Source organism: Rutidosis leptorrhynchoides, chromosome 6 (assembly GCF_046630445.1).
Source record: "Rutidosis leptorrhynchoides isolate AG116_Rl617_1_P2 chromosome 6, CSIRO_AGI_Rlap_v1, whole genome shotgun sequence".
NCBI lineage: Eukaryota > Viridiplantae > Streptophyta > Magnoliopsida > Asterales > Asteraceae > Rutidosis > Rutidosis leptorrhynchoides.
This window is the reverse complement of record NC_092338.1, coordinates 438,416,918-438,433,619: the sequence shown is the minus strand read 5'-3', so window position 1 is coordinate 438,433,619 and position 16,702 is coordinate 438,416,918. Positions and strand designations below refer to the sequence as shown.

Genomic DNA, 16,702 nt, shown 5'->3' with positions numbered 1-16,702 from the left:
GCTCAGGGCTCAAGATTTTCAGGGACCTAATTTTTTTTATATAGACATAATCAGAGATAAAAAAAAAATTTAAGAAGCAAGAGAACTAAGAAAACAGAATTGAAGCAGCGAAGTCAAAACACAATAAACCCAAAAAACAACAATCAAATGCCTCATAAAAATAAGAAATCAAAGTCTACTAGCATTCTAGGAAGTCCGAAAAGGTTTTTTTAAATAGTTTATATTATACGCCAAGGACTAAAGACCTTTTTCTTTACATCGTTCTAGATACTTAAATTCTCTGGATCGAGCCTGATTTTTTTAACCTACTTTTTGGCCAGATGTCCATTCGGAAGCAATTTCTCTATTCATAGAACATTGAGAGGGTTGACTTCCTCTACTTTTGAGATGTTTCACTCTAAATGGAGAAATGACTTCTCTTTATTCTATGATAGCATTTATTCTATGATAGCAGAAGTATTGTCTACATCTTACCTCTCCATACTCCACTTTTGTGGGATTGGATTTTACTGTTGTTAAAAGAATCTCTAAACGTACTTTGGTGTAGCTCTGAAAATGATACAAATTAGTGAATTACAACTTTATCTACAGGTGAAAGCGACTCTAAGTTGCTAGCTGATTTATGAATTTCAACCACCTCTAGGCTCTTTCGGAAATTTACCATCTTTAAATGTTTAATAGCCTCGTTCTGTTGAGAACACCAGATCATAATCATGATCTGCAGTATTGTGTTTTGAATTTCGTAATACATTTTCATTCGTGTGCATCTTTGTTGGTTCATGTATGCATCGCAAATTATACTTCAGAAATCTGAACAATAAATTAGAAAGCGAAAAACATATTAACACTCTATCTCAAAGTAGACTGTAAATAATTCGGGTTTCACCAGTATTAATCAGGTAAATGGCATTACTTTCGTGCGTATTTGTATAGCCATGATCATTTCAATACCGCTTCATTTGTCTTTTGAGGTTCATTTCTTTCTTGTTGTTTCTTCTTCTCCCTAATAATGAGGTAAAATTTGAACTTATAAGGACTTATGTTCTGCAATAATAATAAGTTGTTCACTTGAAAATAAGAAAATATACAGTTTACCTTTCAACGTATTCCTTTAGAAGTTCTTTAGCTTGAACAAGTTTTGACAGCAGATTGCGGTAAACATCAAGGTCTCTATCAACGCTTCTTTTTGGGATATTTAGCGCTGCACAAAGCTGATATACCAATACCAAAAGACAATTAAAGAAATGCTCAAATCATGTTCTATTATCTATCCCTGGTGTGTTACATATATGGGAGTTTCATGAATGGGTCGATTTGGGTTGAATTCCAACGCGTAAAATCATAAAGTTTCTAACTGATTATCCATGGATCTAGATTATTAATGGATAATATTGTCTTTTTTATAGAAGAATTAAAAACGGACAAACAGGTGTTTAGGATCAACCTAATCCAACCTAGCTAGTTTTAACCCGTATTAAAGACGACCCATTTTGACAATATCCAGACTTTTATGTGTTATCAAACCGAGCCGTTTCAACTTATGCATAAGCATAATAGAATTGAGAAGGAAAAAAAATGTACCTTCTCTAAGACGGTTGGTTCTGTTGCATTTGATAACTCAAGTAGACGAAACAAACCAACAGCAAAAAAACGACTGTAGCTGAAACTTCCATTACCGCCTGCTCTTTCGGCAATATCCTTCAATATACATTCAATATCTCCTTCTCTAGATGAAAACTCAACCAGTGAACCTGAACTCTGAGTACGTGCCCAGTCTTCCAATTTCTTTGCGTCACTCCTAAAGTTAATGATACACGATTATTGATTCAAAAAATCCATTATTTAATTGGTCAATACAGATAGAGTTTAATTTCAAGAACTTAAAGTATACAGAATCAACGAAAGTAGTTAATAAGTAAACGGGTCAAAAGTCACACAGTGTATTTAAAGAGCACGAAAATGTTAGGAATTCGTGAGGACCCCAACCAAGATACGTGATCTACCACGATCAAAAACCCACATCGAAAAACGAATAATTAAAGGATAACGATAAAAAAAAAAAAAAAAAAAAGGAAGCGCGGATTTAACGTGGTCATATCCCAACTTTAAAACACAGAGAAGGGTTTACTCCACGGGCACAAACCAAAGACTTTTTACTATAAATTTCGTGCATACAGGTAGGTTACATATGGTTATATTAATAGTGCTAAACTACAACAAATTAGACACAAACGAGGACTCCTAATCGCGTTCCAATTTCTGCTCGCCCGGCAACACTTCGCGGTCGTGATACACCCTTTCCCGGTCGCGAGCTTTAGCATCCAACAAACCTGTTTTTCTGTTTACGTCTCGCGAGCGCGAGCTTGCTTTTGCAGGTCGCGAGATTTTTCTTCCCGTTTCAAGTCTTCTTTGCACTCAATAGAAACCTCCTATTCCCATTTTGTTAGTGACATTTAAAATTTTGATTTGGTACAAATTTATTAATCATATTTGGAATGATGAGTAGCAAGGTGCCTTTGGGCTAGCTGTATGGAGTAACCCATCAACGTAATTTTGTCGCATTTGGGTCCAAATCTCATCATTTGTGTTTTGACCAGAATGCATTTTTTAACGCCCCAACCTAAATAGAACCCACAACAATTTTTTTTGTCCTGCACCATGGTTCAAAAAAACGATCTATATAAACAAAAGTAAACTCTATACCATTTGTAGGGCCCCAATAGATGAACTAAAAAAACGTGAACAACTACAACCTTGGTGGGATATAATTGGTTACCTACAATCAATAACTAATGAAGGCCTTATGTTGAACCACAATTATATGGGATAATACGTCACAGTCAGCATTCATAAGCAAGGTGAAATTGAAATCGAAAATAAGAGTAAAGCCAAAGGAGGTTGTAAAAATTTCATTGGCGTACCTGTATTGCAGTGGATCCTCATTTAGCGCATTGATATACGATTTGAAGATGGCTTCCCTGTCATCGTCGCTCGGATACCCTTCCATAAGTTGATCATAAACAGTCACAAACCCTATAGCAAATACAGGGTCATAACGATATGTCTTCTTGTATCTTATTAGATGTTGTTGTACAATTAGCTCTTGTAGCACATTGTTGTAGATACTTGGTATGGGACGCTTGTAAGCATTTAGAAACTTGGATTTTGTCTCGGATACAGGTGGTGCGTCTTTTAACGAAAAAAAAAAAAAAAAAAAAAAAAAAAATTCTAAATGTTAAGCACGAAAAACTCCCAATAACAGCTAAATTAGCATACTTAGATTTTATTTACAATAATAACAGTTGATTTCAATTATACAATCACATCTACTACATTCTTCGTTTTCGACCTAATTATATATGTGTTATGTTTACCTCTTTGTTTCTTCATATGCTATATGTGGTTCCTTTTGTGTCGAGCTTTTGTTGGTTGTGCGTTTTTGTGTGTGCGTGGGTTGTGATCTCGTGTTTTTCGTTTGTTGGATGTTTTTATTTGTGTGTTGAGTGTAGTCTCGTGTCTTGTCTAGCTGCTGTGTAATTTTTTATTAATAAAACTTACTTGCCTTTCAAAAAAAAAAAATAGTCAAAAATGGGGAATTAAGCTTGGTAGAGGTGCATTGACTATAGTGGTCAAACCAATACCTATATATTAAACTTAATATGAATCCATATTTTCATGTTCATTTTCACATCAATAATCAATAAAATCTAATGTAATACTGTTACAATTTAATTTACATATAATGAAAATATAATTCTCACCAAATAAAATCTAATAAACATAACAAATTATAAATAAAACTGTTAGACACAAATAAGGATAGAATAAGGTAAAAAACCTGAACCAGTGGACATGCAATGAACAACAAATCGAGAACTAGAAGCACGAAAACATAATGAATCGACATTGTAGGTTGTACGAACCCTAAGTGCATCGAAATTGGAAACCAGAGACCGAGTTGAAGATGGGAGAGTGCTGATTTTTCTATCAGCTGATTGAGTAATTGAAGAGAATGAAAGTGAAGTAACAGCAGCCATTGTTAATTAACGGAGTAATATGGAATCAATGGTTAGAAGAATTTGGTTTATGAGAAATTGAAATTGTGAGGGGAAGGGGAAAAGATAGTAGAAAATTGGGGGGTTTGATGAATGAGGTTAGAAATTGGGGAGGCTTATCCATCATCCAAACAAGAATGAGTTGTTTGTAATTTGACATGTAGTCTACGAGAATTGGAGATTTTCTTTTTAATTTTTTCTTTTTAAGATGATTATTTATATTTAATATTTAACTATTTTTTTTAAAGCTTAAGACTATATATATATATATATATATATATATATACATATATATTGTAACATCCCGCCTTTTTTCGTTTAACTATTTAAATCCCGTTATATGTTTATAACATCTCCGGTTAATATGTGTTGTAAAAATATCTCGTCTAGGTATTTCATGCAACCGCAAACGAACTTGAGGGACTAGTTTCGCCAAAATGTCAAAGAGGTGACTAGCCTTTGACTAGTCAACCCCCACCCCCATCTTTTCTTTTTCATTTCCCTTTTCTTCTTCTACTTCCATATTTTCTCTCAATTCTCCAATTTCAAGAATCATCATCTAAATCAAATCGAGCAAGCATCTATCTAAACAAATTGCATATTCGAAATCCTCTCATCATCCTCTTCGATTTCATACCGATTTCATCAAGTTTGGGTAACTTTCTAAAATCACTAGATTTTGTGTTCTTGATGTTTTTAACTTATAAAGTTGTTAATTAGTGTCTATGGCTCAAGTCTAACATGATTATATGATTTATATGCTCGATTTCGCTATTTGAAGTAACTAGCTTGAATATGAACTTTGGTGTGTTTGATTTGGTAATTTAGTTGCTTAAATGTTGTTGTTATGGTAAAGTGCAAGTATTAAATGTGTTACTAGTAGCACTAGCTTCAATTTGATGTGTAGGTTGTTTTAGAAAACTTCATAAACTTGATTATTGGTTTTGGTGGATTTGGATTAGGGTTTGATGAACCTGAAATGAACTTTTGATGCTTTGAATGACATGAAATGTTATTTGTAAGTGTTAGGTTGTATTGTATGCTTGATCACCTTCGAAACGGCATATCATTCATGTAAATTGGTTGCCGAATCATCGAATTTCATTTATGAACTTGAGTGCATTTAATGAGGAGCTTTGAATGTGATTTTGGTTGTTGTAAAAGTAAATGTGATGGATGAAATGTGTTTAGTTGTTTTCCTTGTCAAAATACCTTTCCGATGATATAAGATACATGCTTTGGTTGTTTGCGGGTCATAAATGGTGATTGGTTGAAGTTAGGTTCGTGCATAAAACTTAAAAACTGCCAGAATTCTCTGCACAGGTAATGGCGCGGCGCGCCATATACCCGCGCGGCGCGCCAAAGTGGTCTGTCTAACTTTGTCGATTTTCGAATAATGTTTGCTATGCTACGCACCTCCGATTCACATGTAACTTGTTCTAACATGCTCATATACGATTAAAAACCTCAGAAAAATAGTTCGGGACCCGACCCGAACGTGTTGACTTTTTCGTTGACTTTGACCGACCAAAGTCTGACTTTTTGTCAAACTTAACCAAATGATTATGCAACCTTCCTAACTTGTTTCTATACTTGTATCTTGCATGAAACTTGACAATTTGATTTCACATGCTACATAATCGAGTCGTAACGAGCCATAGGACTAATTGAACATCTTTGACCTATCGTGTTTACCGTTATTGATACGACCTATTTGTTTAGGTCAAGACTAACACTATCCTTCGCACACGTTACTTTGTGAAGTACTTTTCATACATGCACTCAAGGTGAGATCATAGTCCCATCTTTCAAACAACTTTTATGCTTTAAACTATGGGATGAGAAACATATACGTATCATACTTTTATACATTGAACACAAGTACGAAAACGAACATTCCACGTACGGGTTTGAACGAAAATCCTCAATTCAATTATCATTAGTTACACTTGCAGGGTGTAAACGTGAACTTATATTATGTGATCACATGGGCTTGACGAGCCTCATTCGGACGGTTCGCTACCGTTAGCGGATGAAATATATTTTCGGGTCTAGTGTATGTTCTAACACTACGCAAAGGGTGCAAAACAGTTAAGTTTGATAATTGGGTGCCCGCGAAACAAATAACAACTTTGGAATGCAAATGATTTTGATAATCATATTATATTAAATCTTGTGGTTCAAATGCAACGTTTACTAAAACACCTATGATTTCACCAACGTTTTCGTTGACAGTTTTCTATATGTTTTCTCAGGTCCTTGAAAGCTACTTGATACATGCTTCCGCACTCTTTTTGATACTTGCTTGGATGTCGAGTATGCATGCATAGTTGGAGCGTCTTTTGACTACTTTAAATTGTGTCGCATAGGTTTCATTCGTACGTTAAACTTTGTATTGTAACTAATCTTTTGAACTACATTTGTAAAATTGAAACATCCCTTTACTTATGAAATGAATGCGATATATTTTGGTCAAACGTCATAATAAAGACGTATGACCACGCAACAGGACCGAAGTAGTCGGCACCGTCAAACATGATTTGGTCGGGTCGCTACAGATGGTATCAGAGCGTTGGTTGTAGGGATTTAGAGTTCATTGGTGTCAACCCCGAGTCGTAGGGTACATTGGTGAGTCTAGACTACAACCGGCATATAGACTTGAAGTAGGAATTACTTGACTACTTGTGCATTATACTCGAACTCGTCTATCACATCAAATTCTTATTCAACCTTAATCTCACATTACTTAATTTAATTGACGCGCCACCTTGACTATATGAATTAGTGTCGAATACACATATGAATTAGGGTAATATAATTTCCGGGATTATATTACGGTGACTCATATGAACATTCCAACATTATGACATAAAGAATTTAAGGCGAGTCAAGGAAAATTTTTCTCCATCCTTATTCCATATCATGGTTAGTATTATTAAGAATACTAATCAACGGTATTCTTGTGTTTTGAAGGAACAATGCCTCCTCGTCGTGTGCCACGCCATGAGACTCCCGAACAAGCTCTACAACGAATGATAGCCACCGCCGTGGAAGCGGCCATGGCCGATCACTCCTCCAACAATAACAACAACCACAACAACAACAACAACAACAACAATGGAGCCGGTAACTCAAACGAAGGGTGCTCCTACAAATCCTTCATGGGGTGCAAACCTCACACTTTTGATGGAACCGGGGGACCGGTTACTCTTACTCGATGGTTCGTGTGACGATCGCCCAAATCCATATGGACGAACACGTCATTCATTGATTTCATTGCGAGGTATTTGACCTCTATGTGATACGTTTTGTAAAATTGCATTCGTTTGAAAAGGTATTTCATAAATGAATATATAAATTCCAGGTTTTTAACATGTGATGATTCCTAGGTATAGACAATCACCATTTAAATGGTTTACAATAATACATCTGTTGACAATACAGTCAAAATAAGATACATGGTAATGGTTTGGTGAATGCAAGTTTCTTGTATATAGCATGTATGACTCCAAGCACATAACTTGTATCACGTATGAGCAAACAGCGGAAGACTTCTAGAAACCTGAGAATAAACATGCTTCAAGTGTCAACACAAAGGTTGGTGAGTTCATAGTTTTAATATTACACATAATCCGTATATCAATGTGGATTACAAAAGTTCAGTTGTTTCATTCAAAACGTTTATCATTATGTTTTAAATAAAAGGTGGACCACAAGATTTCAGTTGTTTCATCCGAAACGTTTATCAATCGGTTCTACAAAATTGAGCACCCTGGTAACTAAACTTTAACGTTTATATAATTTGTACCCTCTGTATAATCATCTTAATAATACACGCAAACCAACGTATACGCTTCTCAAATAGCATACGTCCGTTAAAAGGCTAGTGCTCTAGCTCGGACGGGGATGTCAAGCCCTATGGATCCATATACTACTACTCGCGCCCACCAGTTCTTATAACTGGCAGTTACTAGTTACCAAAGCTAAGGGATTTTCGGTTCAAACTCAGTGTAGAATTTAGTATGTACTTGTATCCATTGTGTTTAAAATAAAGTGCATGTATTCTCAGCCCAAAATATAGATTGCAAAAGCAATTAAAAAGGGAGCAAGTGAAACTCACGCATATAAATATTGTATATCGGTTAATAAAGCATTTGCATGTATTCTCAGCCCAAAAATGTAGAGAGTAAAAGGGATCTTATGAAACTCACACAAAATCAGTTTTAGTATTTGTATCCATTTAGTAAAACAGTTTATAAAACTGCGCATGTATTCTCAGCCCAAAAATATAATTTGAAAAAGGGATCATATGAAACTCACGCATATAAATATTGTATATCGGTTAATAAAGCATTTGCATGTATTCTCAGCCCAAAAATATATGTAAAAAAAGGGATCAAATGAACTCACTGTTTAATATTGATATACAATATTGCAGAAAAGCACGTAGACGCATCGGAGATGATAAACACGAGGTTTGATTCACAAAAAAAATACCCCCGAACATTACCCATAACCTCCTTGGCAATAACCCATAATTTCCTTAGCTCTAGCTTGCTCGAAAACTCATTTTGAAAATTACTTGGACAGCACTCCGTCGTAATATTTGATGTACATTATTATTTTTGTATCGCAAAAATAATAACACTAATAATAAAAAATAATAATAAGATTAATAATAATCTTATTAATAATAATAATAATAATAATAATAATAATAATAATAATATAAATAATAAATAAAATAAATACGGAGTAATATGTATGTGTGTTATTTTTCTTTCTTTACTCGGCAGAAAATGTTGTAATTTATAGAACCTGGCCTGAAATCTGGAGTCATGCGACTCGCATGGAAATGGCCTTCTGGCCATGCGACTCGCATGAGGACCAGGGACAGCTCACATTGTTTTGGCTCCTAGCTTGTCGACATAATAAATAAATATAAATATAATTTATATAATTTATATAATTAATTATATATTATATTAAATTCACGTGCATAGTTGACTTGTAATTTTTGTTCCGATAAGTCGTACGTCATCACTCGACTTATGTCCCGGTTCCGGTTTCTTGAACGCATTTTCGTACGCTTAGAAAACTTGCATTTTACATTTCGTGACACGTACCTTTGTCAAAATATAGCCTTAAATTATCCCTTAATTATATCACTCAAAGTGTATCTTAAACTTTCGAGTGTTTTGGTCATTTACTTCTATAAATCATCGTCTCGCTATTTGTTAAAATACATTTTTATAATAGTATTTTACTGTAGCAAAGTTACTGTAGCAAAGTCAAATTTTACTGTAGCAATTCACTGTAGCAAAGTCAATTTCACTGTAGCAAATAGTGATTTTCGAAAACACTGTAGCATTTTGAGTAATGTGGCAATTTGAAAACACTGTAACAAATTAGTGTTTAACTGGTTCATCTTAAACGCTTTAGTTAACTTATCTAAATATCAATTGAATCAATAAACGAATGTTACTATCGTTTATTATATATATGTATATATCTTTTTAATATACATAAATCAGTTTTTAAATACACATTGGAAGTTATTTATAAATAAATTTTAATAATAAATATTTCAACTTATCATATACATTCAAATAGATATTTAAACCAATAAGTTTAATGTACGGTATCAAACAATTAATACATTGTTACCTTTTCATGTTATAGTATATATGTATATATTTACATATAATTGTTCGCGAATCGTCGAAAACAACCGAAGGGTATTTAAATATATAAAAGTAATTCAAAAATTTTGAGATTCAGTTTTACAGACTTTGCTTATCGTGTCGGAAATGTTAATCATACAAAGATTAAGTTTAAATTTAGTCGAAATTTCTGGGTCATCACAGTTCGAGCAAACGGAGGCCGTCTTTAGCATAAGAGGTTGTCGGGACCAAGACAAGGTCAAATACTCCACTCACACCTTCGCCGGTGTCGCTCTTACATGGTGGAATACTTATGTACAATCGGTGGGTACCGATGAAGCTCACGCCCTCTCTTGGGCCGATTTAAGGGAAAAGATGGTCATCGAATATTTCCCTCGCGAAGAAACCCGAAAGCTCGAACAAGAGCTAAGAACCTTAGAGGCGGTCGAAAATGATCTCAAGGCCTATAATCAACGATTCGCCGAACTATCCTTGATGTGTCCTAACCTCGTGAACCCCGAATCTCAAAGGGTCGAACTTTATATGTATGGTCTTCCAAAGAGCATCAAACAAGGGGTGATGTCATCCAAACCCGCTAACCTACAACAAGCATTGAACATGGCCCGCCAATTGATTGAAACGGTTGACGAAATCGTAGTTCCGGTACCTAAGGCCGAGGATAAATCGGGCGGCAACAAAAGAAAGTGGGAACCCTCCCAATCAAGCAACAACAACTTTGCTAAGAAGCCTTACACCTCCGACGCCAAGAAAAGTTATGGCGGAAATAAACCCTTTTGCAACAAATGCCACAAGCACCACTATGGTGAATGTAGTAATCTATTTTGCCACCGGTGCCAAAGGGGTGGTCATGTGGCCAACGATTGTAGAAGTGCCGCCCCCGTCGCTCAAAAGGTGCCCAATGCACCAAAACCGGGTACTTGTTATGAATGTGGCCAAACGGGACATTTTAGAAATGCATGTCCGAAGAAGAAAGCCAACCCCAACACACGCGGCCGAGCTTTCAACATCAACACCGAGGAAGTCCGAGATGACAATGAATTAGTCACGGGTACGTTTCTCCTCAACAACACTTATGTACTTGTTTATTAGATTCGGGTGCCGATAAGAGTTTTGTATCCAAGACTTTGACTCATTCTTTTAATACTCCACCACTCCCACTAGATACCACTTATACCATTGAAGTGGCCAACGGAAAACTATTGAGTGCCGACACATATTACCAGGGGTGTACGTTAAACATTTTGGGTAATGAGTTTGAAATTGACTTGATACCCATGGAACTAGGAAGCTTCGATGTATTAATCGGTATGAATTGGCTAGCCAAAACGAAATCTCACATCCTTTGTGATCTTAACGCAATCCGAATCCCTATCGAGAATGGTGAACCTTTGATCGTCTATGGCGATAAGAGTTGCACCGGACTCAACCTCATTTCGTGTATTAAAGTTAGAAAACTACTCCGTAAGGGTTGTTTTGCGATCCTTGCTCACGTTAAGAAAGTCGAGTCCGATGAGAAGCACATCGATGATGTGCCAATTGTTAGTGACTATTCCGATGTATTTCCCGACGAATTGCCGGGTCTTCCACCTCATCGACCGGTTGAATTCCAAATCGATCTTATTCCGGGGGCCGCACCCGTAGCACGTGCACCTTATAGACTCGCTCCATCCGAAATGCAAGAATTACAAAGTCAAATCCAAGAACTACTTGATCGTGGTTTTATCCAACCTAGTCATTCACCTTGGGGCGCTCCGATTCTGTTTGTTAAAAAGAAAGACGGATCCCTACGAATGTGCATTGATTATCGTGAACTAAACAAATTGACGGTTAAAAACCGATATCCACTTCCTCGCATCGATGACCTCTTTGATCAACTACAAGGGTCTTGTGTATATTCAAAAATCGATCTCCGCTTGGGTTATCATCAATTAAGGGTTAAGGGGGAAGATGTCTCCAAAATAGCTTTCCGAACTCGTTATGGTAGTTATGAATTTCTTGTGATGCCATTTGGTCTCACTAATGCACCGGCGGTATTCATGGATCTTATGAATCGCGTGTGCAAACCGTATCTTGACAAATTCGTTATCGTGTTCATCGATGATATTTTGGTTTATTCTAAAAGCGAAGAAGAACACGAGGAACACCTCTGGCTCGTGCTTGAACTTTTAAGACAAGAACGACTCTATGCCAAATTCTCCAAGTGTGAATTTTGGTTGAAGGAAGTTCAATTTCTTGGTCATGTTGTAAGTGACCATGGTATTAAAGTCGATCCAACGAAAATCGAAGCCATTAGTAAATGGGAGACTCCCACTACTCCTACTCACATTCGTCAATTCTTGGGTCTCACCGGATACTACCGTAGATTCATCAAGGATTTCTCTTTGGTTGCTCGTCCTCTAACCGCTTTAACTCACAAGGGAAAGAAATTCAATTGGGCGACCGAATAAGAATCCGCATTTCAAATCTTGAAAACAAAGCTAACCACCGCTCCTATCTTGTCACTTCCCGAAGGCAATGACGATTTTGTTGTGTATTGCGACGCCTCGAAACATGGTTTTGGGTGTGTGTTGATGCAACGAACGAAAGTCATTTCTTATGCTTCTCGACAACTCAAAATTCATGAACGAAACTACACGACACATGATCTCGAACTCGGAGCCGTTGTCTTTGCACTTAAAATGTGGAGACACTATCTTTATGGAACCAAGAGTACTATCTTTACCGATCACAAAAGTCTCCAACACATCTTCGACCAAAAGCAACTAAACATGAGACAACGAAGGTGGATTGAAACCTTAAACGATTATGATTGCGAGCTTCGTTACCATCCTGGGAAGGTAAATGTAGTAGCCGATGCCTTAAGTCGAAAAGAAAGAGCGGTGCCTCTTCGTGTCCGAGCCTTAAACATCACCATCCACACCAACCTTAATAGCCAAATTCGGGTAGCCCAAGATGAGGCTCTCAAGGATGAAAACGTTTCACACGAGCTCTTGAACATTCTCGTCTCTCGATTCGAAATTAGAGAGACCGGACTCTGATATTTCGCCGGAAGGATTTGGGTGCCTAGTTATGGGGACCTACGAAGCCTTATTTTAGATGAAGCCCATAAGTCGCGATACTCGATTCACCCCGGTGCCAATAAGATGTACCACGACCTTAAACAGCTATATTGGTGGCCGAACATCAAAAGGGACGTAGCTACTTATGTTTCCAAGTGTTTGACATGTTCCAAAGTCAAAGCCGAACACCAAAGACCGTCCGGATTACTTCAACAACCCGAAATCCCGCAATGGAAGTGGGAAAGAATAACAATGGATTTTATCACCAAACTACCAAAAACGACGGGCGGTTATGATACCATTTGGGTTATTGTTGACCGTCTCACCAAATCCGCACACTTTCTCGCCATGAAGGAGACTGACAAAATGGAGAAACTTGAACGACTTTATATCAAGGAGATCGTAGCCCGACACGGTGTACCTTTATCGATTATCTCCGACCGAGATGGCCGTTTTGTTTCTAGATTTTGGCGTACCTTGCAAGAAGCGTTGGGAACGCTTTTAGACATGAGCACCGCATATCATCCTCAAACCGATGGACAAAGCGAACGTACAATTCAAACCTTAGAGGACATGTTACGAGCTTGCGTGGTTGATTTTGGAAAAGCTTGGGACAAGCACTTACCTCTCGCCGAGTTCTCTTACAACAATAGTGATCACGCGAGTATAAAAGCCGCCCCATTCGAAGCATTATATGGCCGAAAATGCCGTTCTCCTCTTTGTTGGGCCGAAGTAGGCGACGTACAAATCACCGGACCCGAACTCATTCACGAAACCACCGAGAAGATCGTTCAAATCCGAGATAGGCTTCGGACGGCCCGGAGTCGTCAAAAGTGCTATACCGACAAAAGACGCAACGACCTTGAATTTCAAGTCGGTAACCGCGTCATGTTAAAAGTCGCACCTTGGAAGGGTGTAATTCGTTTTGGGAAACGCGGGAAGCTAAATCCACGGTATATTGGTCCTTTCGAAATCTTGGAGCGTATTGGAACCGTTGCTTATCGTTTAGATCTTCCGCCTCAATTGAACTCTGTTCATCCTACCTTCCATGTATCTAACTTGAAAAAGTGTCTTGCCGAACCCGATATCATCATCCCTCTCGAGGAACTTACTATTGATGACAAACTTCATTTTGTGAAGGAATCGGTGGAAATTGTGGACACCTCCGTCAAGACATTGAAACAAAGCCGAATTCCGATTGTTAAAGTCCGTTGGAACACCAAAAGGGGACCCGAGTTTACTTGGGAAAGGCAAGATCAAATGCAAAAGAAATACCTCATTTATTCCCGGCTCCGGAAACACAACGGGACCGAAGTAGTCGGCGCCGTCAAACATGATTTGGTCGGGTCGCTACAGATGGTACGCCTACTACGACTACTACGCCTACTTAAATTTCGGGACGAAATTTCTTTTAAGGAGTAGGTAATGTAACATGCCGCCTTTTTCCATTTAACTATTTAAATCCCGTTATATGTTTATAACATCTCCGGTTAATACGTGTTGTAAAAATATCTCGTCTAGGTATTTCATGCACCCGCAAATGAACTTGAGGGACTAGTTTCACCAAAATGCCAAAGAGGTGACTAGCCTTTGACTAGTCAACCCCCACCCCCATCTTTTCTTTTTCATTTCCCTTTTCTTCTTCTACTTCCATATTTTCTCTCAATTCTCCAATTTCAAGAATCATCATCTAAATCAAATCGAGGAAGCATCCATCTAAACAAATTGCATATTCGGAATCCTCTCATCTTCCTCTTCGATTCCATACCGATTTCATCAAGTTTGGGTAACTTTCTAAAATCACTAGATTTTGTGTTCTTGATGTTTTTAACTTATAAAGTTGTTAATTAGTGTCTATGGCTCAAGTCTAACATGATTATATGATTTATATGCTCGATTTCGTTATTTGAAGTAACTAGCTTGAATATGAACTTTGGTGTGTTTGATTTGGTAATTTAGTTGCTTAAATGTTATTGTTATTGTTATGGTAAAGTGCAAGTATTAAATGTGTTACTAGTAGCACTAGCTTCAATTTGATGTGTAGGTTGTTTTAGAAAACTTCATAAACTTGATTATTGGTTTTGGTGGATTTGGGTTAGGGTTTGATGAACTTGAAATGAACTTTTGATGCTTTGAATGACATGAAATGTTATTTGTAAGTGTTAGGTTGTATTGTATGCTTGATCACCTTCGAAACGGCATATCATTCATGTAAATTGGTTGCCGAATCATCGAATTTCATTTATGAACTTGAGTGCATTTAATGAGGAGCTTTGAATGTGATTTTGGTTGTTGTAAAAGTAAATGTGATGGATGAAATGTGTTTAGTTGTTTTCCTTGTCAAAATACCTTTTCGATGATATAAGATACATGCTTTAGTTGTTTGCGGGTCATAAGTGGTGATTGGTTGAAGTTAGGTTCGTGCATAAAACTTAAAAACTGCCAGAATTCTCTGCACAGGTAATGGCGCGGCGCGCCAAAGTGGTCTGTCCAACTTTGTCGATTTTCGAATAATGTTTGCTATGCTACGCACCTCCGATTTACATGTAACTTGTTCTAACATGCTCATATATGACTAAAAACCTCAGAAAAATAGTTCGGGACCCGACCCGAACGTGTTGACTTTTTCGTTGACTTTGACCGACCAAAGTTTGACTTTTTGTCAAACTTAACCAAATGATTATGCAACCTTCCTAACTTGTTTCTATACTTGTATCTTGCATGAAACTTGACAATTTGATTTCATCGTGTTTACCATTATTGATACGACCTATTTGTTTAGGTCAAGACTAACACTATCCTTCGCACACGTTACTTTGTGAAGTACTTTTCATACGTGCACTCAAGGTGAGATCATAGTCCCATCTCTCAAACAACTTTTATGCTTTAAACTATGGGATGAGAAACATATACTTATCATACTTTTATACATTGAACACAAGTACGAAAACGAACATTCCATGTACGGGTTTGAACGAAAATCCTCAATTCAGTTATCATTAGTTACACTTACAGGGTGTAAACGTGAACTTATATTATGTGATCACATGGGCTTGACGAGCCTCATTCGGACGGTTCGCTACCGTTAGCGGATGAAATATATTTTCGGGTCTAGTGTATGTTCTAACACTACGAAAAGGGTGCAAAACAGTTAAGTTTGATAATTAGGTGCCCGCGAAACAAATAACAACTTTGGAATGCAAATGATTTTGATAATCATATTATATTAAATCTTGTGGTTCAAATGCAACGTTTACTAAAACACCTATGATTTCACCAACGTTTTCGTTGACAGTTTTCTATATGTTTTCTCAGGTCCTTGAAAGCTACTTGATACATGCTTCCGCACTCTTTTTAATACTTGCTTGGATGTCGAGTATGCATGCATAGTTGGAGCGTCTTTTGACTATTTTAAATTGTGTCGCATAGGTTTCATTCGTACGTTAAACTTTGTATTGTAACTAATCTTTTGAACTACATTTGTAAACTTGAAACATCCCTTTACTTATGAAATGAATGCGACATATTTTGGTCAAACGTCATAATAAAGACTTATGACCACGCAACGGGACCGAAGTAGTCGGCGCCGTCAAACATGATTTGGTCGGGTCGCTACATATATATATATATATATATATATATATATATATATATATATATATATATATATATATATATATATATATATATATATATATATATATATATATATATATATATGGGCAGGATCAATGGGGAAGTAACCAATCGGGGGGAAGCGGGGGAAGCAAAAAAAAAAAAAAAAAATTATAATGTTTTTATTTTTTTCTTCGAGCGTTTTCCCGCCAAAATAATGACATTCATCACAAAGTGTCTTTTTTAAATGTTCATATTTTCATCTAATCTATAATGTTCGTGAACAAAG

General features: G+C 36.8%; 1 protein-coding gene across 1 annotated transcript; it reads right to left on the bottom strand.

The window, feature by feature from the left end:
• Positions 1 to 454: 454 nt before the first annotated feature.
• Positions 455 to 4,037, bottom strand: LOC139852720 (protein THYLAKOID FORMATION1, chloroplastic-like). The gene is made up of 5 exons (XM_071842048.1): positions 3,839 to 4,037; positions 2,922 to 3,189; positions 1,582 to 1,798; positions 1,096 to 1,211; positions 455 to 1,003 (listed from the first exon to the last, which is right to left on the bottom strand). The coding sequence occupies exons 1-5, from the start codon at positions 4,035 to 4,037 to the stop codon at positions 940 to 942; spliced, it is 864 nt and encodes a 287-aa protein (XP_071698149.1). The 3' UTR covers positions 455 to 939.
• Positions 4,038 to 16,702: the final 12,665 nt, after the last annotated feature.